Consider the following 25,327-nt stretch of genomic DNA (forward strand, 5'->3'; position numbering starts at 1 on the left):
ATGCGTGTGAGAAAGCGTTTGCTCTTGGTTATCAGATGCGCGTGTCAAGCCCTCACGTGACGCCGCAGGCACCCACCCGAGTGCCCGAAAGTGGGACTGTGGGCGCCCCGGCCCGATGGGTATTTGTGCCACTGCCCCCAGGTCCTCGGTGGGCCGGGCCTCCCTGCCCCTCCCACCTCTCACAGTTGTCACTTAGAAAGGGCTCAGTGAAAACAGCTGACGTCGGTGGGTGAAGTGGCCGAAGGGGCCACATGCAGACAGCAGCCCCCCCGTTTTTACTCACTGGGGAAGATCGGTGCAAACACTCCCTGAGAAACAGGCTGTGAGCTCCCCTCCTACTGGCTGCGCCACCGGCAGGGAGCTTCCCCCCCACGAACACCTGCCAGGTGAGAGCTGCTTTTGTATATTCGGGGCCCAGGACTTGCCCAGGTACCTGTTGTGTGACAGCCTCGGCCGCCTGCTCCTCCGCCGGGGTGGCAGGCCGTCCCCCTGGGGGAAGGGCCCCCAAGAGAGGCCTTCAGTGCATTTGACCCAAAAACAGCCAAGCAGAGATGTGTTGGGGGGATGATGTCCCCATGGGCTGCTCACCCCTCTTGAGGCTGAGGTGGCAGCCCCTGTGACCTTGGGAACAACGGAACGGTGCCGCCTGCGCTTAGGCCCAGCAGCCGCTGTCAGTCCCTATGTCACCATGTTCCCTGCCAGCTCCTGTGTCGCTGCCCCACCGAGGACTCCCATCAGCCATTGCAGGATGGGCTGTGATTGCGCTCACCCCCCACCCCATGGTCTGTTGTGTTGAGAATCTTGCCCTGAAGGTTGCACTGGACTGGAGCAATGGGTTGCACTGGACTGGAGCAATGTCCCCATATGTCATCTACTTGGCCAGCAGTCTGTATGTCACCAGTCTCCAGTGGAGTTTAAATGACAGGCTGGGTCCCAGAACGTTGTCCCAGCTTGGACATGACTTCGGGGGCAGAGGTGGGGGAGGCGAAGTTAAGGGACAGGAACTAGTATTTCTAGCACCGCAGGCGCAGTTACATGAAGAAATACCATGGGGACAGGAAGCAGAACAGCGCCCGTGGCCAGTCGCACAGGCTGGGTCTCCTTTGCGCCTGGTGATGTCCGAGGCCTGAGCACTGAGACGGACGTACCTTAAAGCTATGCAAACATGTCCTAAGTTTGATCTGCTTCATTTTGGGAGGAGGCGAGAGACATGAAAGAACCATAGGATTTTAGACTTCTCCGTCTGCGGATGGCTAAGATGGTCACGAGGTTCTACTCTAACCACCAGACAGACCCTCTTGTCCAGTTGTCATTGGCTCTGAGAGATGGCAGGCTGCAGGCTGTGCCCCGTCAAGCTCTGGGTTAATCCCCCGGGTGACCCGGGGATGCAATGCCGAGCCCCCGCCCGCCTGTCTCCGAGTTCCTGAAGCTGAGATGAGAATTCTGTGCCGAGGGGCGCCTGGCCCTTGGAGCTCCGGGGCAGGCCGAGGTGCCGCCCACACTCCCTGCAGACACACAGCGCTCAGGTATGCCCCAGTGAGGACCCCCACGTGAGCTGTGGGTCCCTGGGTCCCTGCTCTGGCTACAAAGCCAGACCGGCAGGTGCTGTCCCCCTGTTGCTCTGTGTCTCCTTCCTGATGAGCAGTCTTTGAAACACACGCAAGGTGTAAACATTTCCGAGCCTCTTAAATTAAAGAGCTTCCTGAGTGTTCAGCGGAAGCTGCAGCAGGTGTATAATGTATAAATCATTACAAACAAGGCTTGAAAGAAAGTTAGGCGTTTATGCTGCAGCTCCCCTGCCCTTTAGCAGCAAAGAAGGTGAAAAATACAGGCATCTGGAATGCAGAGGGGAGCAGGTGGGCTCGGGGCTCCCCTAAGCAGTGTTAACCCGAGTCAGTCTCAAAGTCTGCAGTGCAGGTCTCCCAGCGTGGCTCCCGTGTCAGCGCCTGAGTGGCCGAGATGTTTTAACAATGGCACTGCTCTTCATAGCAGTTTGGCCAGTGAATGCAAAAGATTTTTATTTGGTGTATTTGCACTTCATCTTTTAATGGTGTCAGATGATGATACTTGGAGCTATTAAAGTGACTGTGAATTCAGTCTTCCAAAGTAGCAGCTTCCCCCTGCACCCCAGTTGAAAGTGGACTGTGTCCACTCCCGAGGCCCGAGCCCAATGCGGGGCCCCTCCTTCCCACGGCCTCACTCCTGCCGAGTCACGTGCTGCCCCCAGTCCCGCTACCACGGTTTCCTTTGGCCCTTGGCCCCGTGATGGGTGCTGTCCAGAGTCCCTAGGACAGGTTAGCTCTCCGCCCTGCGACCTTGAGAGTGATTCATCTGATGGAATGTTCTGGCTTTTCCCTGTTGCTTTTGTCCCCCTCTCTCCCCATCTGAGCAGGCTCCAGAGTCTGGCCCCTGCACCTTCCCTCCGAGGCAAGGGGACTGCTGGGGGTTGGCGGGAGCTGAAAGGTCCCCAGCCTGTGTCCCTGGGTTGTTACGTGGCGCCCGGCTGAGGGGCAGCTGACTGACCACGTGGCTGGAACAGCCTCACTGACCTCACTCTCCCCGATGCCCAGCAGAGAAAACTTCTGGTGCCTGAAGAGGAGGTGAGGGGGCGCCAGCCTCAGTACCCCTGTTCTAACTGGCTGCCACTCGCAAAGAGCTGCAGGGTGGGGTGTCCTCCCAGCTCAGGAGGTGTCCACTGAAATCCAGAAGGAATTCTGTGTGGGATGCCTCTGAGTATCAGGAAAAGCCTCATCTAAAGGAGATTGTTCATCCAGCTGATCATTTTCTTTCTTTCTTCTCAGCTTCCTTTGACGTTTGAGGCAGGGGGTCAGGCTGAACGGGCCAAGATGGTGGGTGGAGGATGTGGGTGCTGCCTGTGCCTGTCGGGTGGGCCCCCCACCTTTTTCACACAGTCACACAGCGTGAAAGCAGAGTGGGACGAGCATGTCCCCACCATCAGAGCCCTCCCTGGAGGGAGGACCCGGGAACCTACTCCCTCCTGGGACCGGCTTTGCAGCTTCTGAGAGGGCTGGCTGGTCCGGAGAAGGAGCCTTAAGGGCCCAAGGATCCTGGATTGCAGTGTCTGGAAAAAGCGTGAGCCTGGAAGAGACGTGAGCCATTGTGGGGATCCCGGTGAGCATGTCCTAAATGCCAGAGCACACGCTTCCTCACACAGAAAGGCCGGCATGTGTGGCATGGGCTGAGCGTGTCTGGGTGGGAGCTGTCACGTCAGGGACTGCCGCGTGCTTCTGCTCAGCTCGGGGTTGGGAGATGCAGGCCCGTCTTTGTGGCCCGAGTGTGCTGGGGAGAGAGAGCCCCGTGATAAGGGCCCCGGTGCCAGGTGTCAGGTGCCATGTGCTGTGCTGTAGGGGCCTCAGTGGAAGATGTGGGGCAGGACACCTGCTCCTGGAGGACCAGGCGTCTCTGGTGGCCTTTGGGAGACGCATGTCTGAACCACTCCTTCCTGCTAGTCTTGGTGAGACCACCCCGGGACACTGGCAGCACATGTGTCTCTGCTTGACCTTGGCTGCTGGGGCGCCTGCTCCAAGGGCCACACGTGATGGCGCCGTGGGGGCACCAGTGTCCACTTCCCCCCACTGTGGGGGACAGTCAGGCTGCCAAGGGATGGGACGCTTCAGTCACCATGTGCAGGAAAATGTGCAGAAGGTGGCCCCTCAAAGGGAGGATGGGGAAAAGTGAACCCCAGAGGGCGCAGCACCTTCCTCTCGTGGAGCAGACGTGGCCGGGGCGGTGCTCGCATGTCTACCTCGGGCCTGGGGGGTCTCCAGGTGGCCGAGTGGAGGGTGATGGAGCCAGTGCCCACGCGTGTGTGAGGTGTCATCGCACGTCTGTCTGCTCAGCTTCCGGGCCTGGAGCTGAGGGCACACACACCCCTGCTCTCAGGAAGCGGCACCGCAGCGCGGGGCAGGCAGGCCTATTTGGAGCAGCTAGAAAAGGGACCCTAAAGTGGTGTTCTGGCCTTAGCCCATGAGGTGCAGAGAGGGGGAGCCCAAGGTTGCCGGGACGGCTTATAGGAGGTGGCATCTTGTCTGCCCAGTGGCTGAGCAGGGTTGGGGGAGGGCTGTCCCCGGGGTGGGTACACAGAAGGAGGCGGCAACGTTTGGGACCTAGAAGTGTCTGCCGGACTTTGAGGGACGTTGAAGTGAGCATGACCCTGGCAGGGTGGAGGAACAACCAGCGGAAGTGCCAGAGGCGGGGGACCCCCAAACTGGGGCAGCAGGGCATGAAGAGCCACTCGCCATGGAGCGGGTGTCGTGCTCCTTCTCAGAGCACAGGACAAAGAAACCATGTCTGCCATTGTCACTTTTGGGGGAAGACGCTGAGCCGTGGGCTTTCCTGGGAAAACCATTCGAGTCAGGCCGGCCTCACTGTGCTCAGCCCCACGAAGGGCCTGGAAGCAGCCGCGTGTTTCGTCTGCAGGGTTTCTAGCCTTATTGTAACAGTCTGAACACCTGTAGACGAAACATCTCGGCTGTTTTGCTTTGGGGGCTGTGGGGGCAAACATTTTGAATATTATGGCCCTTCTGGGCTTTATTCAAATAGACTCTTTTTTAGGCCTTCAGAAAAAGTCATATGCAGCTGGATTCACTGCTGCTTTAACTGTGATTTACGACTGTATGCATTACTGTACATTACTTACAAATTATTTATAAAGCAGAGTTTTGCGTATAAAACCTTATTTCCCCATGGAGTTATTTAATAAAATCTGAGCTGTGTGCTGAGAAGGCAATCTTGCAGGCAGCAATATGAAACCTTTTGTCAAGGGCGGCAGCTCTGGGAAGGCGGCCCATGGCGGCACCCGCAGCAGTCCCCGGGCTCGGGGTGCTCGGTGCTGATCACGTGCTTTGCTTTGCTGGTTTCACAGCATCTGGTGACCGCACTGATGTGCTCTGCAAGCCCCACAGAGTGACAAACGGGCATGTCGTCTGCAGGCATTCAGGCATTCAGCTTGTCATGTGCAGGCTAGACCGATGTGCACACGCACAGACGTAATCGCAGTTGGGCACATGCACACCCATGAACACACACCCACCCACCTGAGGGACACAAATGCACACACCCGCGTGTACACACCCACATGCACACACGTGCACACACCCACATGCACACACATGTGCACATACATGTGCACACTCACATGCACACACCTACCCACCCAGACACACACACGTGCACACACCCACATGCACACACCCACACACGTACACACACCCATGTGCACACACACGCGCACACTCGCATGCATATACACACCCAGACACACACACATACACACACATGCACACACTTGCACACACCCACATGCATGCACAGGTGCGTGTACCCCTGGTCTGCTCCTTGGCAGGGGTGAGGGGGTGCATTGCCCTCATCCCAGCCTGAGATGACAAGAAGGGGTCACTACTGTCTGGGGCTCTTGTCAGTGAGTCCTCCCCAGCCTGTGCCAGGCTGTGCACGTATAATTTTCAGGTGATAGAAATGCACTTCCCCAACCTGCTGAAGAGAGACTCTCGCCCTTGGGGAAGACGGTCTCGGCAGACAGCGCAGAAGCCTGCAGCCCTGCCTCCCGGCAATGGGGCCAGGGCCTCACGCCCTCCCCACGCCAGCGGGGGCTGCAGCAGCAGTGACGGCTGCTCCATTTCCGCATCTGCTTCCCACCTGCTTGCCCATTGTCATCAAGCCAGCGCTTGTTACTTATTTATGCTCTCACAGTGTCTACCCGCTGTCTACCCGGAGCAATCCTCTCCTACTAGAACTTTCTCCGGAAGCTGTACTACCTGAGTGAAGTTTGGGAGCAGGTTGTGACTTGATAGGGACGTCCAGCACTGGTGAGAAGAGGCATGGGGGCTTTACCGAGTGTTGCTGCCTGGAGGCCCCCTGGGCAGGGCCCAGCCATGAATACAGCGGAGGCTGGGTTAGGGAGCCAGGCGGTGAGGTTGTAGCCAGCCGCGGTTCAGGGAGGAATAGTCGGGAGGTGGACTTGCTTTCCCGCATCCTAACGTGTGTCATCAGGGCTGCGGACTATGCTCCGGGGGCTTGGGGTCGGCAGGACTGAGAGGCCCCAGCCTGCCCGTCAGGGAAGCTGCTGTACCATCTGGCACCCGACACTCGATTGAAGTGCACTCACTGTCCAGTCCTTGCTCTGGCGTCAGTGCTTGGCTGTGATTGTCACACTTGGACCCGGCTTGTTCTGGGAGCTACAGGCATAGCTGGGCCAGCCTTCCAGCGGGGTGCCTGGAGACAGGCAGGCAGGCAGGGGGGCTTACCGCCAAGTCCACGATTGCTGGGACCGGCCCTAATCAGGGCAGAGAGGAGGGTGGAGAGCAGAGGGCAGCTCCGGGCTTCAGGGTGCCATCCAGCAGCACACAAATCATTTAACAGCACTAGGCTCAGGACTGCCTGCGCAGAAGTGTTTCGCTTCCGTGTCCGAGCTGTCCAAACGCTGCACCGCCCACTACCCAGAGGCACGGGGAGCATTTTGTTTCTCTTCCAAGTAATTGGCACCAGGAGACCTGCCCGGCGGCACGGCACAGAGCCCAGTTACCGCTGACTCTGCCGCAGAGGGAGGGGGCGCTGTGCCAGGTGTTCCCACCCACCTAAGGAGCTGGGAATGCTGGGGTCGTCATGGCAACCGGAGAGGCGGCTGCTCAGGCAAATGACGGAGGGAGCTTTGCTTCCCTCCCACCTCTCAGACTCTGAAGGGTAAAGAACTTGCCCAAGGTCATCCGTTTGTTAACAGCAGAGCTGGGGGCAGGGTCTCCCCGTCTCATCCGTCTCCCTTAAGCCTCTGTCCAGTCCCTCGCACTCCATGACAAAATCTCATTGCCTGGGCCGGAACAGCAGATGTTTACTCCTTGCAGTGCTGGAAGCCAGAAGCCCCAAGGTCGAGTTGCCGCAGGTTTGAGACAGGCGAGGACACTGCTGCTTGTGTGGCCGGTGGCCCCTTGCCCCGTGTTCCCCCACCTGGAGAAAGCAAGCTCTGGTCTCTCCCTGTTCTCGTAAGGACACTGGGCCCGTCCCAGGGCCGCTCTCGTGGCCTCAGCTAACCCGTCACCTCCCAGAGGCCCCACCTCTAACTCCATCACACTGGGGCTAGATTTCAACATATGGATTTGGGGGGCACAGACATGCTGTCCGCAGCCCCCCGCATCTCTCACCTCCGCAAATATGCCTGCAGGTCACCTGGAAACCCACCATGCTTTTGCATTGTCATTTCCGTATTTCCCGTTCCTGTAAGTTCTGACGTTAATTTAATTTTTGTGGGGTGTTTATATATTGCTATACGTACCCAGAGGCTTCGGAGAAATGTGTACTTTGAATAACTCTGATCAATCAATCAATCATTCTGCGAGTGCAGCCTAGTGCAGAATACACATTTTTAGTGCGTCTTGATGCCACACCCTCTCGTGTCATCACTGGAGGGACATCATGAGGTATTTATTATCATGGGTGGAGGAGGCGTCTCGCAAACTCCTCCTGCCACCGACCGTGGTCTGGTTTGTGCCTCCATATAACTGGCAATTGCGTAAAATAAAACTGAGCCCCAGTAAAGTCTTTTTGCATTGGGAGTTGGGTGGATGCCCAGAGGGTGGTCATGGCACCAGGTGGATGAAAATAACGGCTGTGCATTACGGACCTACTGTGCGCCGTGCACGACCCTGTGCCGCTGTTCCATGTTCCATGCCAGCAGTGTCACAGCAGACATGTGGGTCTGCAGGCTGAGGTTTATTAGGGTTCTTACCATCGTGAACTGGGATGTGTAGAGTTCCACTCACATCCCCCCAAATTAATCCAGTCTGAAAAACTGCGCCCCGTTAATTGATAAGGTGGGGAGCGTCACCCCACATCCAGAAGTAGATTTTGTTCTATTTCAAGAGATTGGCTCATACCAACGTTCTCTGCTTTGACCAGGCAGGGGCGGCCACGTACTCGCCACAGCGCGTGGGGAAGGTGCTCAAAGGCCCCTCACGACCCCAGGGCACAGGTCCTGGTCAGACGAGGGGTGCCGTCCATCTGCCAGTCCTTCTGAGGCTGTCCTGGGGCACATGCCCGAGCTGGTCAGCACGAGGCCCTCAGGATACGGGATGTATGACAGTGTCTGTGACTGCGGGCTTCCTTTGTGTTGTTTGAGTCAGCATTTCTGTGTCCAGTGAGGCTTCGGTCACATATTGCATGTTTCCTTGGACCCTCAGGAGCAGGGGGAGCGGGCCTCTGTGCTAGCAACATCCCCTCACACATTCTGTCTTATTTAATACTCACTGCAGACACGAGCCTGGCCCCTAGCAGAGGGAAATGTAGTCAGCTGGAGGCTGGTGTCACTGCCCAGGTGACACGATCCGCGGCCCCGCCCTTGTTTCTCACATTCTGCACCACTGGTCTCTGCTGTGTCAGCAACACGCCGAGATCAGAGAAAATGTCTAATTCCTGGTAAAACACACACTCACCCATTCACACCCATGCACACACACACACACTGCACCCACACTCACTCACACCTATGCACACACACCCATGCATGTACCCATGCACACACACCCACGCGCACACACCCATGCACACACACCACATGCACACTCACGCCCCCCACACACCCACACACATACCCACACGCACACACGCACACACATCCATGCACACATACGCGCACACCCGGTAGCACTTGGTATAGACTTAAGCAGAGACTGCTGTTCAGGGGGAGAGCGGATTCGCTGTGTGGGGGGCCGGGCCTGCAGGATGCTCTCGTCCTCTGAACTGGCCTCCTTGAGCCCCCGGGGCTCCTCTGCCGAGCCCCACGGACCCGTGTGGCAGAGGGTGCCTGCAACAGTGTTCTGGGCCCATAGAACAACCTAGCAAACACGAGAACCCATCAGTCAGCTGAGTGTTTCTTCTCCTGAAGCCAGACAGACGAGTTCCCATTTTCTCTCACTGCGGTGACTGGGACTTATTAAACCAAACTATCCAAGAACGAGCGTCGTAGAGAATCTTCTTACTGAGACAGCGCTGGACAATAGCAGAGGCAATGCAAGCAGCGGGGCGGCCTGCTTCTTGCCTTGGCTTACTTTTGAGAAAGAGGAGACTTTCTTTGCTCCTTTCTTAGCTCTGCGTCTGGTTTCAAACCCCACCACTTTACTAGTGTGTTCTGTTCCAGTCAGAGGTTGGGGTCTGATTGAAGACGTCCACGCATTGTAGCTGGAATCTTCCGGCATCGGCGTCCTGGATCACCATGCTGTTTTCTAAAAGGAGTGGAACGCTCTGGGTTTTCTCCCTCCTTTCAGTCACTGATCCGAGTCTTTAGACGAGACTCTCCTCTTTTTAATCTCCATTTGCTGCTGAGTTCTAAGCCTCTCTAACCGGAAGACCCGGGGCTGAGAGGCGGGGAGTCTGTGCGTAGCTAGATGAGGGCGCAGGCTGCAGAGACGGAAGTGAAAATAGATGGACAGAGGCAGGGAAGAGGCAAGGGAGGGGAGACTGTGCAGCCCTGGCCCTCACAGGTGGAGGTCACAAGTTGTGACATCTTATCAGGGGAAAGGGAGCCTTAGCGTGTGAATTTTAAAATCAATCACAGGATTCGGGAAGGAAATGAGAGCACGTGGCAGGGCTTTCCCCGCTTCCCCGCTTCCTGTGTGCCAAAACCAAGGGAGCAAAATGTTGGGAAACAGTCATCATGGCTGAGGCTGGGTAAGGTGAGCTGTACTTGGAAGTCCGCAGCAGGGAAGGGAAAGATTTTGATTAAAAGGGGGAGTCCGTCAACAATCTGTTGTGATAGGAGAGCTTGCCAGAACTGGTGAGGGGAGGCAGCCTGGTGACGGAAAGACTATAAAGTGTCACGAGGGGACACTGACGTCCTCCATGGTAAAGCTGGACCTGGACGCTCGCTGGTGCCCAGCACGGGGCTCTGGACCTGGGGGTGTCTGCCTGAGGCTGCACCCCGCCTGTGGCACCGACGTGCCTTGGGGTCTCTTTGTTTGGAAGTGAGACCCTAACACGTCACTCGGGACAACACAAAGGCCTCCGCCTGGGCAGTTTGAGAACAAGAATTTCATCTCAGTTGTTTAATGTGTTTTCCTTGCTGTAAGAAATGTGCCGAATCATTATGCAGCAGACTATTAAGATCTGAAGGACACACAGATTTTGTTTTTAATCCACTGACCTGATTCATCGGCCATCCTAGCTCTATTTTGGGTCTTCATGTAAGAATATTGATGCCATTCCCCTTTCTACCTGGTGGTTTTCGGGTGCAGGGACCGCTGCTCCCAGGTGTTTGGGGCTGCTGAGAGCCTGAGCTGCCGGGCCCAACTGTCCACCTGGATGTGGACATCACGCCCATGGCGTAGCATGTAAGCCCGGCCCCGGCCTCCTCAGGTCAGCGGTCACTGCAGCCCCGTCCTGAGCACCGAGCGGCGTGAGAGAAGCCAGGCCCCCTTCCTCTTGCTGGTGCCTTATCTCTGCCGCCTCCAGAGCTGTGAAACGCAACTGTCGCTTGATAACAGGAGCCTTATTTTGTGCCGCTGGCCAGGCACTAAAACGCCAGTCACTAGGAGGGCCATGTGAAGTGACACGGACAGCACGCACTGTGTCCTGAGCTCTGGAAATGGAAGTCTGAGAGAAGGAATGTGGTGGCTGGGACCATGCGGCAGCAGCCGAAAGACAGTCACATCCCGTGTTGACCTGGCGGCTGTGAAAGTGGGGAAGGAAGCTGCTCACATGCTTCCAGCACATTCCGAGCTCCGGGACGCATGAACAGCGTGCTGTGCAGGGAGAGGGGCCGGGCCGCGTCACACAGAGCAGCCTGGCTGTGGACTGAGCTGAGGCCTCAAGCCGCAGGTGGCAGGAGGCTGTGCAGCCATCCAGTCCCGCGTGGTCGCCGCCATCATGGTTCTACGCCATCATGTGAGTGTGTGTGTGTGTGTGTGTGTGTGTGTGTGTGTGTGTGGCTCCAACAGAGCAGACTTGCTCACTGCCGTCTGACAGCGGCTCACAAGCCCAGGCGACCAGCAGTGAGGTTTTTGTGCCATCCTGCTCTGTGGAGAAGTCCTGGCAGCTCACGTACTCAGCCCACGTGAGCAGCCTCCGTCCTGAGAAGGCCGTCAGCCTGTGACATGGTGTCGACCCCGAGAGTGACATGTCACATGTCAGCCGAGCCGAGCCAGGAGACGGAGGCCTTGGGGGTCAGCCCGCCTGCTCCCTGCCCCTGCTCCCCCTCACGGCCTTGGGGGCCCCAACACAGCCCGGGGCCAGGGCGGGTGGCTCAGCATGGGTCACCTATGGGCACCTGCTGTGCAGGTCCTGCCTCGGCTGCCCGCCTTTGCCCGGCAGCCCCTTGCCGCTGGGTTCCTGATTTTGTCCCCTCTTTGAGGAGCCTTCGTTCCTCCTTGTTTAATTGTGTGTTTCTGTTCAGTGAGTAAACCCCGTTATGAGAGCAGGAACCATATCTTTCTTCCTAGGAAGGTCTTCACAAGTCAGAAAACTGAAGGCCTCGTATGTTTGTAACTCCTTCTGCTTTGTCAATTTATTTCATCAAATATTTAGCAAATTCCAACCATGTATAAAGTGCTGTGTTTGTAGCCCAGGCAGCGAAGCCGCCAAAATACGGAGTGAAAGCAGTCAGGGCAGCCACAGATGCACTTTCGGTCCCATGAACTCACACGGGCGATTACGTGGCAGTCTCTACATAATTGTACAGTGTAGAATCACACACACACCCAGGTGGAAATGAAGTTTAATTACCCCATGCTCTGGTTCCATTTTTCGTTTTAAAATAAAGCTTGTATTTCAGCGTTGACTGATAGCGTTGGTGGAATTTGCTCTACTGCCAAGGATATCAAGATGAATTTTATGTTCCATTTGTATTTTCTCTGCCATCTTACAGCTAAATAGTGGGACTCGAAAGTATTCAAATGGCTACCTATTGCGATGATAAATAGGTTTGTTTTATTTCATTAGTGGTCGAATTTACAGACGGTGTAAAGTAAGGGATCTGTCAGTGGCATGTCACATGCCAACAGTCAAAGCTCGTCTGGGACGTCCTGTGCGGTGCCGAGTCGGGGGTTTTTGGGGTGCATTACCACACCTGTTCTGCTTCTTGCAAAGTGTGTATAGCCGCCGAACGGGCACACTGGGCATTTGAGAACACGTACACCAGCGTATGGATGTATCAGTATAAAATAATTACCTTTTCAAAGATTTCGTCTTGGGAAGCTGTCTGCTGTTACTCAGAACATGGAAATTCTTCCTTTGATAATGTGCCACAGAGCAGCCCAAGCTGTGCCCATGAGGGTGAATCTCGGCTCTGGGACGGCACGTTTGTGGGGACGGGTGTGAAGGTACTTGGTTCCAGGGGGAATGAATGTGGTTTACAACCAAGCCAGTAAATAAGTTGGTTATCGCACGGTGTTCAACGTGGAAATGAAGTGTGAGTATATCATCACAAGACTGATTTCTGGAATGGCTTGGAAACATTTTCCAAAGAGGCAGAGAAGATGGTCCTGCCCGGTGGCACCTGCTGCAACCAGACTCCCGATGTGCAGACGAGTCTCCTATTGAGCAGCAACGCTGCACGTCCATCCAGGTCCTGAATCTGAGCAGAGCCCCGCGGCCTGTGCTGCCTGTCACCCGTTTCCTGTCACCGGCTCCTCTGTCTGGATGCCAGGTTCGCAGGATCGGCTCAGGGATGCGCCGGAGGTCTGCCTTCCCGGGCATGAAGCATGACCGAAACCCGCAGCCACCATGGCCATCAGCAACACTCCTGCTATGTCTGCCACAGGCTGGCCTGTCCCCACCCCTCTCAGGGTTCCCTGTTTCCTGTGGCACAGTCCACATGCCTGGCCCTCAAGCTCAACCCCTCTTCCCCCTTTCTCCCGTGTCACTGACCTTTAGTGCGTTTCATTCTGCTTCTGAATGGTCTCTCGAACCATCCCCGCTACCAGTCTTTGCGTTCGCAACCTCATCATCTCTAATGGACGATTTTCACACCTTTTACCGAATGCTGTCCTACTGTCCACTGTGTTCATTCACAAATCCTAAGGATAAAACAGGAAATGCTTAGAACACTGCCTGGCTCTCAGTTAAGCTCAGTAGATAGTTCAGTAGTAGATACTGTTCTTTTTACAATGTTTGATTATTTTCATATTGTTATTTTTGTCATCTTTCCAAGACACAGTTGGGTATTTCTGTCGTACTCAGAAAGCGTTTATGGCTCCCCTCTGTGTACAGAAGACACAGCCCTCCCAGGGTGGCCTCACGGCCTGCTGTCTGCTGCTGTCACCCTTACTACAGCCCCTCTGATAGGTGTGTCCCGTGTCTCGTTGTAGGGTTATCTGCATTTCCGCGATGGCTCATGACGTTGACCACCTTTTCGTGGGCTTACTGGCCATCTGTGTGTCCTCTATGGTGCAATGTCTCTTCATGTCTTTTGTCCATTTTCTAATTGGATTTTTTCAATGTTTACTTTTGAGAGTTCTGTGTTCCAGATACTATCACTTGTTGACTCTGTGGTTTGAAATATTTTCTCCTACTCTCTCTTTTCATCCTTCTAACAAGGACTTTTGCAGAACAAAATTTTTAATTTCGATGAGGCCCAATTTATCAGTTTTTCTTGTTTATGGATGATGCTTGGTGCCAAGTGTAAGAACTCTGGTTTGTCCTAGGTCCCGAAGAGTTTCTGTTGTTTCTTTCCCCCTACACTTTTATTTATTTTACATTTACATCCATGATCCATTTTGGCTGCCTTTTTGTGTAAACCGTGAGACTTGTGCTGAGGATCCTGTTTTTGCCGGTGGATGTTTAATGGCTTCAGCAGCGTTTGTGAAAGGCAGTTATACAACCGTGCAGTTGCTTTTGCACCTTTGTTACCAATCTGTTGAGCATATTTGTGTGGGTCCATTTCTGGGTTCTGCAGTTTGTTCTGATCTGTGTATCCTCCACCAGTGCCACACAGCCTTGTTGTACCTACACAACAAGGCACCAGCTATATATATATAGTCATTAGGTGAGGCAATCCCTCCCGCTCAGGCTTTCTCCAAATTGTTTTAGCTGCTGCAGCCCTTTGCTGTTCCATGTAAGTTGCTGTCTGTACCTACAAAGAATCTTTCTGGAATTTTGATAGGAATTGTGTTAAATGTGCATATTAATTTGGGAAGAACACAATCATTATTACGTTGGGACTTCCGATCCATGAACATGTTATATCTATCATTTATTTAGATCTTTGATTTCTTTCATCAACATCGTGTACTTTTTAATATATAAGTCCTGCACATGTTTGTTAGATTTACATCTAAAGTAATTTGTTGAAATTTGTTGAGATAGTATTTTATTTTAATCTCAGGGTCAATGTGTTCATAGCTAGTACATAGACAAATAATTTATTAGTTCTAGGAGTTTTTGTAGACTCATTGGTATTTTCCATGTAGAAAATCGTGTCATCTGGAAACAGATACAGTCTTATTTCTTCCTTCGTCTTCTGCATGACTTTCATTTCCTTGTCTTACGCTGTTGCTCTGGCTGGAACATTCAGCTACGTTGAGTAAGAGTGTGAGAGGGGACACCCTCACCGGTTCAGATCTTTAGAGGAAAGCTGCTCGTTCCTTACCATAAGTATATTAGTGTATGGCCTGTGTAGACGCTCCTTATCAAGTTGACGAAGTTCCCCTGAATTCCTATTTTTCTGAGAGTTTACATCATGAATGGGTATTGAATGGTTTCAAATACATTTTCTGCATTGATATGATCATCTTTTTTTTCTTTAACCTGTCAAGATGGTGGATTACATTGATTTGTTTTGGAATATTGGACCAGCCTTGCATCCCTGGAATAAACCCCAAAATGTGTAGTTATTTTCATATATTGCTGGATTTCATGTGCATGTGCTAGTACTTTCTTAAGATTTTAATGTCTCTGTTCACGAGGGATATTGGGCTGTAGGTTTCTTTTTTTGGTGCTGTTTTTATCTGCTTTTGGTATCAGGTTAATACTCGTTAGTTAAAATTAATTGGGAACTATCTTTTCCTCTTCTATGTTCTGGAAGGAATTGTGTAGAATCCATGTCAGTTCTCCCTTAAATGTTTCGTAGAATTCTCCAGTAAAACCATCTGGAGATTTCTTTTGGGAGAAGTTTTTAAATATGAATTCAATTTTCTTAATAGTTATGGGGCTATCAATGACCTGTTTCATACTGGATAGGTTGTGGTAGTTTGTGTTTTTTGAGGAATGGGACCTTTTTATCTAAGTTACTGTGTTTATGTGTATACACTTGCTTGTTCCCCTAATGAGGTCTGCATTGATATTCCCTTTTTTTTGCTGATATTGGTAATTTGTGGCTGCTCTCTCTTTTTCTTTGTCAGTCTTGCTAGAGATCTGTCAATTTTACTGATCTATTCAGGGAACCAGTTATTTTCACTGATTTTCAATTTGTTTTTTCTGATTTCAATTTTATTGATTTCTGCTCTATTATTTCCTTCCTTCTACTTGCTTTGGGTTTAGTTTGCTCTTTTTTTGTTGTTTGTTTCTTCATGTGGGAATTTAGATGATTGATTCGAGACTTTTCTAATGTAAGCATTTAGTGCTAAAAATGTCACTCACTGCAGCTTTAACGGTGTCCTGCAGATTTTAATATGTTGCCTTTTCATTTTCATTCCACTTAATATATTTTTCCCTTGGATTCTCTCTGACCTATGCATTATTTAGAAGTGTGTCATTTAATATCCAATTGCTTGGAGATTTTCTTGTTATATTTGTGTATTAATTTCTAGTTTGACCCCATTGTGACTGGAGAAAGTACTCTGAGTGATTTCGATTCTTTTTGTTTTGTCGAGGTTTGTTTTGTGACCCAGGACATGGTCCACCTTAGTCTGTGTTCTGTGGCTACTTGAAGAGAGTGTGTATTCTGCTCCTGTTGGGTGGCGTGTTCTTAAAACTGATTAGAACTGCTGACTGATGGCACTTTTGAATTCTCTAGTTTTGTGGGTTTTTCTCTTTGTCTAGTTATTAAGAAAGTGGTGTTGAAGCCTCTAGCTACAGTTGTGGATATGTCTGTTTCTCCTTTCAGTTCTGTCAGTTTTTGCTTCACATGTTTGCAGCTCTGTTGTTTGGTGCACATATATTTAGGGTTACTTTGTCTTCTTGGTGGATTGATCCTTTTATCATTGTATTATGTCTGTCTCTGTCCCTGGTAATTTTGTTGCTCTGAAGACTAATTTATCTGCTATCACTATAGCCAATGCCACTTTCCTTTGATTAATGATACATCTTTTTCAATTCTTTCAGTCTGAACCTGCCTATAATATTCTATTTGAAGTGAGTTTTCTATAAACAGCATATAGTTGAGTCATGCATTTTTAATCCACTCAGTCAATATCTGTTTTCATCGTATATTAAGCTCATTTACATTTAATGTAATTATTTATATGTTAAGACATAAATTTCCCATTTTTGGTTTTTCTATTTGTTCTTTTTTCCCTCTCTTTTCGTTTTTCTACATTCCTTTAGGTTACATTAACATTTTTTAGTGATCCACTTTGATTTATTTGTAGTGTTTTTGAGTGTCTGTCTTGGTAGACTTTTTAATGGTTGGTTTAGCTATCACAGTATATATACATTACTTGGCACAGTTTCCTGGTCTTGTTGTTTTACTGGTTTGAGTGGAGTATAGGATTCTTACCTCCCTTTAGGACTCTTTTCCTGTTTATTAGAATTATTTTAAATATTTCCTCTACATACATTTAGAAGCACCTCAGGCAGTGTTTTCACATTTGCCTCAACTATCAAACATAATTAGAAAACTCAAGCGAAGAAAAACTTGTCATATTTACCCATACCTTCATCTTCCGATCGTTTTTTCCTTCCTGGTGTTCCAATGCTCCTTCGTGATCATTTTCTTCATATGTAGAGAAGTTCATTTAGCAATTCTTTAAGGTAGGCCTACTAGTAAAAAAATGCCCTAATTTCTCCCCATTTATCTGAGAATGTCTTGATTTCCTTGTCATTCCTTGAAGATATTTCTTGCTGGGTGTCTGGATTGGTAGATTTTTCAGGATTCTGGGTTGACAGCTCTTTTCTTGGAAATGTTATACAAGGGCCTGTGACCGCTGTGGTTTCTGATGAGAAATCCTCTGTCATTTGAATTGTGTTTCCTTTGTAGGTAAAGAGTCGTTTTCCTCTGGCTGCTGTCAAGATTTTATCTTGTGTTCAGTTCTCAGAAGTTTAATTACCGTGTGTTGGAGATTTAGCTTTATTCTGTTTGAGGTGCTCAACTTCTAGGATCTTTAAATTTATATCACTTGCCAAAATTGAGAAGTTTCAGCCATTATTATTATTACCTTTTTTTTTTTTTTTGGTGCCTTTTCAGTCCAGCTCTCTTTCTCCTCTCTTTCTGGGAGTCTAATGACATGAATGGTAAATCTTTTGTTGCAGCCCCACAGGTGTTTTTTTTTTTTCTTCAGAATATTTTCTCTCTGTTGTTGGAACTGGGTGATTTCTGTGCCTCTCTTCCAGATCATGATTCTTCCCTGCATCCCCACCATACTTCTATTGAGTGCAGCCACTCAGCTGTTCATTTTTCAGTTAAAGTATTTGCATTTTGTTCTTTTTATATTTATTCACAAAGACTTTCTATTTCTTTGCTAAGGCTTCCTGTTTTTTTGTTTGTTATAGGTGTGTTCGTAATTGTTCTTTAAAGGATTTTTGTCATGGCTTCTTAACAGATTTTGTCAGGTGGTGCTAACACCTCCATCATCTCAGTGTTGGTTACACTGGTTGTCTTTTTCCTTTCAGCTTGAGATCTTTCTGGTTCTTGGGATGACAAGTGATTTTCTGATGAAACCTGGGCATTTTGTATTGTATTATGAGACTGGATCTCATTTAAATCTTGTGTTTTAACTGGCTTTTTCTGGCACCGCTCTGCCAGGGCGTGTGGGGTGCTTCTCTGTTACCGACAGATGGAGACAGACATTCCGGTTCCCCAGCAGACCTCTGCTGACACCTGTCTTTACTGCTGGGCACAGGGTGCACAGGGTTTCAATTTCCCACGTGGTTTCCAGTCACATGATTGTGGGGGTGGACAATTATCACCCAGTGGGAATGACGTCTGGTGCCCCACTCGGCCTGCTCTGCTGACACTAGCAGTGTCAGGAGAGGTCGGCGGCCTCCTTACAGCCTGTGTGGGAGGACGTCCAGGTGTCCTCTGGGCCTTGATGGGCATGGGTGGGGCGAGTCCGTGCTTTTCCTGTGGTGTTTGGTGGGAGTGGAGCTGTATCATCTAAAATGTGCAGGGTCACTCTGTCCTGGGTGTCACTGGGGCCTCACCTGTACGTGGGTGTTCCCGGGTCACTAGCTGGTTCAGCTCCGAGTCCAAGACACGAGCACCCAGTACCTGTGCTTCCTTAGGTCCAGGGTCCCTGCTGGTCTGGGACCGTCTTCTCCTCCCGGCATGCCCTTCTGCTTGTTTAGTTCCCAGGGTTTTCAGTTGTACTTAGTGGGAGGAATAAGGAAAAGTATGTCTTCTCCAAATTTCCAGAAGCAGATCCAGTCTTCCCAGGGTTTTATTTCCTCCAATATGCCTTGGAGAGAAGCGCGTGGAGGGTGCTAACACTCAGGCCCTGTGCATTTCTTGTTTTTATAGCCAAGGGCCCAGTTTCTGCCTGCTCCCAGGAAAACACAGAAATCAGGGTTGGGGGTTCAAAGATCCCTTGTACTGCCTACAGATCACCTTTATCAGTTGGCTAACTGATATTCTGCAAACATGCAGCCCTCCTCAAGTTCCCCAGAATGGACGTAGCTCAGACATCTGTGCTCTTTAGATAAAAATATTATTGAAGTTCTGTTATTTAAACTTTAAAAATGAATTTTTTTCATGGGGAGCTCATTTTGGCTCTTGATTTTTTCCTGTTTCCTGATAGATATTTATATTAAGGCCATTCTTTCAGGAATGGCATGGTGAGAACGATGCTGATTTTCTACATCCACAGTGCAGGATATTGTGCTACGCTGCTTTTAGTTGCAAGTCCTTCTGGGCATGAACCGATAATAACCATGTAAATGTACATTTCATATGGGGGGTTTAGTTGCTTTTGGCAAATGGAACAGACTTGCTTATTATTCAGAATGTTTCATCCTAAAGTAAGGGTACCAGTGACTGCGGGCTGGGTGTCCCTGCAGCGGCCAATTTGCTAAACGTTATTTTCCAAACAGGGCTGCTTAGGACAGGTCGCCACAGGCGGCTGGCCATCGGGGTAAATTTCCGCAACTGCGTCCACTTGTGGTAATACCACTGAGTCTTTGAGATTTACAACTCTGCCAACTGTTTGCACCCTGCCATTTGTAAATTTTTAAGAAATGCCCGATTTGCATTTGAAACAAATATTCAAGTGTGTTCATGAGGGCAGCTTCTGTCTCCTGAGCCATTTTTTTCCATCCCGCCCAGAATATGTGGTTCTCAGCAAGTTCTGGACCTCCCTACACCGCACTCACGCACACACACAAACAAGCACGGAGCCATCCTGATTTGAAGATTTGGGTAATGTGTTTTTGTACAGGGCATAAAAATATATCTCTATAATTACATGATATTTAGTGATTAGATAATTAGGGATAATTGCATGGGGTAGTTCTAAGTGCTAAAGTGTTACCATAAGATCTAAAATGTACAAATTGCATAATAATTATTCTTGGGAGTTATTTGGTAATTCTGAGCATAATTATCATGTGATCCACAGTGCGTGTAATTAATGCATAATCACATGGATTTCGCCTTCATAACCACTTCACCCTTGTTATAAATAAAGCTCTTTGTCATAACATTTGAGTATAAATATAATGTAATTGGCTCCCAGATACAGTACATTAAGCCCCATGATAATTGCTTTCACAGTAACAATACCCCTTATTTCATTCCAAATGTGGGGCCCGGAAGCAGGAGGGTTGGGAAGACAACTCGCCTGAGATATGGCGACGAGCAGGAAAGAGCGGCTGACTGGGGTCATGCACGCACATGTGGGAGGAAGTTCTTGGCCATGACCAGAACCTTCCATAAAGGAAGGTTCCAGAACCATAAAGGAAGGGTTGCTTCTTTCACAGTGGACAAAATCTCTCTTCTACTGAAATGCGTTTAAGACTCCTTGTTGTCCAGCCAGCACCCACGAAACCTAGTTTTTGTCATATTGCGAGCACCTACCGTGTTCCTGGGTGGATGTCTCAGAAGGCTGGGACATCTGTAAGGAGCAGGCCTTTCCAGTAAGGCACAGGGACGGGGAGCCTGGCGTGTTGACGGTGCTGTGACAGCACTCTGCCATGGCAGCAGTTACTCGTGACGCTGAACAGAGCTTTGGCCCAACTTCCAAGCTGGTAATGCGGTGTTTGCAACTTCCCCACAGGTTTCTCGTGGCAGGATGACTACACCCAGCGTGTGATGGCCCGGGAGCTCTCACACCTGCCCAGGACTTACCCACGGCATCCTGAGGCTGTCCACCCAGCCAGGTAAGTTGACTTGCTTCACGTCTCCTTGCTGATGGCACAGCCAGCATCAGTCAAGCCTATTTCTCTCTTAATGTAGCAAAACCCCGCCCCCGTCTTCCTGGAGTAGAGGTTCCAGAAAGTTGGGGTGTGTCTTTTCTGCACATGTCCTAGCCCACGGGAAAGAGATGCACTGCAGTGACCCTTCTATGGGTGCCCTTGTCATCAGAAGACATGCCTGAGTGTCCTTCCTCCCACTCTTCCCCGAGACCCTCGGAAAAGTCTTGAGTCTCCAGAACCTTGTTTGAAAGCAGAGAAGTTATGAATTCTTATTTCCCAGGAAGAACTCACATTCACTTTAGTGCAAAAAGCAGAATTAAACCATGAAAGTCTCCCAGTTCCCCACACATAGCAGCCTGTACTGAGCTGGATGTTTCACAGACACCATGTCACCTGTGCCCTCCGCACTGTCAGGTGATGGCTGAGCTCTCACTCTTTCTGGCAGGGGAGGAAAGTGAGACATAGGGAGAGTCGAACACTTAGTCCAAAGACTATCCACAGCAAGCAAGCTGGGACTGTCATTCCTGAGCCATTGTGCTGTGTTTTCCATGTTACTAAAGAATGAAAAAGACCCTCCCCAAAGATTTGGTTTGTGAAGTCTATTTTTGCCCTGAGCGACTCTTCTAAATCCATAGTCTTTAGTTAGAAAAATCTCAGTAACACAGAGATTTAGCATCCACCTTTGTCTAAAGGATGAAGTAGCTAAGCCACCAAGCTCATTTACAAGTCCTGTGGGACTGAGTGAAGACACATCATTGAGTGCATGTTCCCTGTGTTAGCTCTCTCGCGGGCCAGACTGAACTTCCTGAGGGTAGGAAGTATGTCTGGTTTCTAGTGCCCATAACTCTTCCTTAGAGCCTCCTGTGTGAAAGGCAATGTGCCATTAGTCTTTGAGTGCGTGGAAGGCCTTTCTGGAACCCCCACACACAAACCCACAACCCCCAAAACAGAGTCAAGCTGTCCTGAATTTTCCTTTGGGCGAGTTCAAACTCTTCACACTGGCCTCTAAATGACACATAGGCACCTGAGCGCCATCCACCTCTCCTTCCGTCTCAGAGATTTGCCTGAGTGTGGCTGTCCAGGAGCCCTGAGCTCCACCGAGAGCAGGGGTGCATTTGGTGGCCCCCAGAGTCAGAACGGAGGCATAGGAGCCCTGGGGAAACCGAGCCAGGAGTGGCTTCTGCTGTGGTCTAGACAGGCAGTGAACGGGACTGGTAAGCACAGCCGAGGGGCGGAAAACCAGAGTGTGTGTCAGCAAAAGAACAGCGTTTCCAGAGAGAATACGTCTGAGAAATCAGACCAGGTGGGACCCTAGACAGATACCTGGATCAACACACTCTGACCTGTGTTATATGGTCATTTTTTAAAATTGCCAATTTTATTATGAAAACCGGTACTTATTTTTGTTTTTTGTTTTTTTAACTACAAGTGAAAATAAGTTTAAAAATATACATATTACAGATTGCAGTTGTCTTCTATGTGATTTTCCTGACCTTTGTCCACATAAAAGTATGTTTGTGTATTTTTGCTTTGTTTATTTCCATAGAGAGTCTTTATATTTAAGGCCAGTAACTTTTCATGTATCATCTTTTGTAGAAACACTTTTCTGATCTGTTCTATAGATGAACCAGGTCCAGTTGCTCATGTAAATAGAGAACTCTCATCCCTCCCCAGGCTGGGTGTCTGCTTCCTGCTCTTGAGTGTTTGAACCTAAATGACACCGATCATTTCAGCTCTGAAATAAAAGCAGAGCCTCGTTTTGGGAGGACTAGATGGAATATTCCGTTTCCTTCCCACCTACTCTCCCCTCGGGCTGCACCAGTAGGGCCTGCGGCCTCGGAGGGAGGAATGAGGTTGGGATGACAGTGAGATCGGCTGCCCCAGGTCACAGCGCTGTCCTACGCGTGGCTCTGGTCCCACGAACTCTCCCTCCGGTTGGTGCAGAGCGTCTCCAGTGTTCCCCTCGTTGGCTCTTAGTCCTGCGTGCCTGTGTAAAGAGCTCCCTTATCAAACCACTCACATGTCCCATTTCCGGATGTCCTAAGTTTCCTGTGTGGGCTCTGCCTGATGCAGAGACTTGGCAGCCAGCAGAAGAGCCATAGCAGCCTGTGCCTTCTTCCTCAGCTTTGTCTCTGCAGGAAGGTGTCAGGGTCACGACAGAAAAGGAATCGTTTTCCTTCTTTTCATAAAACTTCTGCACAGCTTTCTCGAACATTGAAATTTTCTGCTTCCTTGTGTATTTACATTGATTCTTCTTTGTAGGTAAATCGCATAACACTTTCATTATCTTCTGAGATTATTGGTAAAACATGGTCACAGTTTTTATTGTGCAGATTTGAGGAATTTATATTTTTGCTGAGAACTACTATTCTTTTCATTGTTGACGTAGTGTGATATGTAGTATTGTGTTATGATCTTAAATATCATTCAGCATATGTGTGGTTATCACGCATTTGTCATTTTAACTTGATTTTTCTCTTTACCCATTTAACACAATTTTAAAAAAAGAATTATCTCTTGGTTTTTCTTCTTTCTACTCTGCTTAGATTTATTTTTCTTTGTAAAACTTCTTTCGTTGAACATTTTGTTCATGCTTTTATTTATTCATTTTAGAAAGTAATCTCTTTAATTCTTTCATTCATTAATCACATAAGTCTATGCATTCGCTTTTGAGCATAGTTTTGGCAGCGTCCTGTGGCTTCCATGTACCCTCATTTGCTTTTGCTCTCAATTATCTGTAGTTGTAATTTTGTATCCTTTGGGAATAATAAGTGTTTCATAGACTTTTTTTTTATATTATGTGTTGTTTTTAAATTTTAAATTAGTGTCATTTTACTGCATTATAGTCAGAGAATATGAATCTGTTAACTTTTAATTTTTGGAAATGTTGAGATTTTCTTTGAGGTCTAGTTTATATCATACTTTTGTTAATTTTTGATGGATACTTCAGAAAGCTATCATACCCACTATTTGCAGGGTACAGATTTTAACACTTTATATATATAATTTAAAATTATAGGTAAATGTAAATATCAATTATATTACTCAAAATCAATATGTCCGTATTTATATTTTGACTTACTGAAATGTCTCAGACAAAAGCTGTGTTCATAGATTTTCATTTCACTGTTGATGTGTTTTGCTTTGGGCGCTTTGAGGTTCCGACTGCAGCACAGAGGTGCGTGTCCTCATGTCCTGTTGTCTGTCACTGCACCTGTTGCCATTTTCACACGGTGCCTTTGTCACCGCTAACGCTTTTGCTCTTGGATTCCATTTTCTACAATTAGTATTCCACGCCTGCTTCCTCTCTGTTCTTGCTGCCTATTTAATCAGTGGCCATCCTTAAATTCCTCTGTTTGGACCTTGTCTGTTTGACGTGCAGTTTTGTAAACAGTGTCCAGGGGCCCTTGTTACGGCGCCTTCAGACAGCTCCGTGAGAACGTTTATGCGGCGGAGGGCCCTGGTTCCGCTGCTTTTTTCATTTCCTCGGTGGACTATGATTGGTTTGCTTTTATCGTCTTTATTATTTGTCACTATATATCTTATTTTAAATTCAATTTGTAGCCATCACTTTTAAGTTTTCCAGAGTTTCTGAAGTAACAGGTCTATGTCATTATTAACGAAAAGAATCGGATCTTCTGCCCCCCAAGTGCGACAAGGCGCTTGTTATGCGTCCACTTCTCCACTTGCTCCCTACCCCCCTCCAAGCGGCCCTTCTGCCAGCCTGTGTGTCCCCAGGGCCTTTCACCAGTGAGATCTCGGCCAGTGTTTGTTAACTACAGGCAGGAAGGAGGGAACGAATGATCTACTGACGCCTGGCTTGTTACATGAAGAGCTACAGTAGCCAAGAATCCTGCCCGGCTTCTTCATTCCACGGGGCATTTCTAGAGCATCCTGTACTTAGTGGATTTGGAAGTGTCCACAGTCGGCCAGTGAGCTAGTACTTGCGCTCTTCAGACCAGACAGCTACTGTTTGGAGAGATTAAGCCCCAAGCCAGAGACCCATTGCAGAGGCAGAGGTCAGTTAGAGTGCAGCGGTCGGGCTGCCTCTTGGGCCACCGGAGGACGCACTGTGCACGAAAACCGCAGAGAAGCCATGGGGAACAAGCAGAGCAGGCTCACGGACACTGCATGTAAGGAGCAGGGCTGGGAGCTGAGCTCACACCGAGGCCACAGGAACCTAAGAAAGGCATCCGCAGAAGCGCTGCGAGCAGGAGGCGGTGACGCGGCGGCCCGCAGCAGGTGACAAATAAATAGATAACGTCATAGAGAACTGGGCCCGGAAGCGTGAGGGCAGGGGAGCCCCTGAAGGTTTTCTGTGAAAGAGAAACGGGGCCCCAAATGAAGATTACACAGGCTAGGATTACTGAGAAAAGGAGCTGGGTTGGCAGGATGCTCTCTTTATAAAGATTTGTTTATAATTTGTTTTTTTTTTGTTGTTGTCCAGCAAATTGGCTGACAACTCAAAGCATTTATGTTATTTGGAGTCTGAAGGTCAGTACACAGAAGTGCAAAGGAGAATAGTGGAGACCTGAGTGTAAACCGTTTTTAATCTTTTTAAAGTAGAAAATGTACACTTTAAGAGTATGACTTGCTTCAAGCCAAATAACGGGGCAAAAGTCAGTTTGCAAGTTAATTGCTACGATATTGCACAACATAGTGATGACCGCTCATCACTGTGACATATTACAGTGTCGCAAACAAATCCAACAGGCACACAGGAAGATGGATAAGACAATTTAAAGGCACATTTATGGGGTGGTTCTATCTGCATTGATTAGCAATTAGTGAGAAAAATAGATTA

At 49.3% G+C, this 25,327-nt stretch overlaps 1 protein-coding gene across 2 annotated transcripts in view; it reads left to right on the forward strand.

The window, feature by feature from the left end:
• Positions 1-25,327, forward strand: part of PTPRN2 (protein tyrosine phosphatase receptor type N2) — a 427,823-nt gene that overhangs the window by 122,078 nt on the left and 280,418 nt on the right. For both annotated transcript variants that reach the window (XM_033098764.1, XM_033098765.1), the window contains exon 4: positions 20,385-20,487. In XM_033098764.1, coding sequence (XP_032954655.1) covers positions 20,385-20,487 — 103 coding nt within the window. The remainder of the gene's footprint in view (positions 1-20,384; positions 20,488-25,327) is intronic.

This window comes from Rhinolophus ferrumequinum, chromosome 26, assembly GCF_004115265.2.
Source record: "Rhinolophus ferrumequinum isolate MPI-CBG mRhiFer1 chromosome 26, mRhiFer1_v1.p, whole genome shotgun sequence".
NCBI lineage: Eukaryota > Metazoa > Chordata > Mammalia > Chiroptera > Rhinolophidae > Rhinolophus > Rhinolophus ferrumequinum.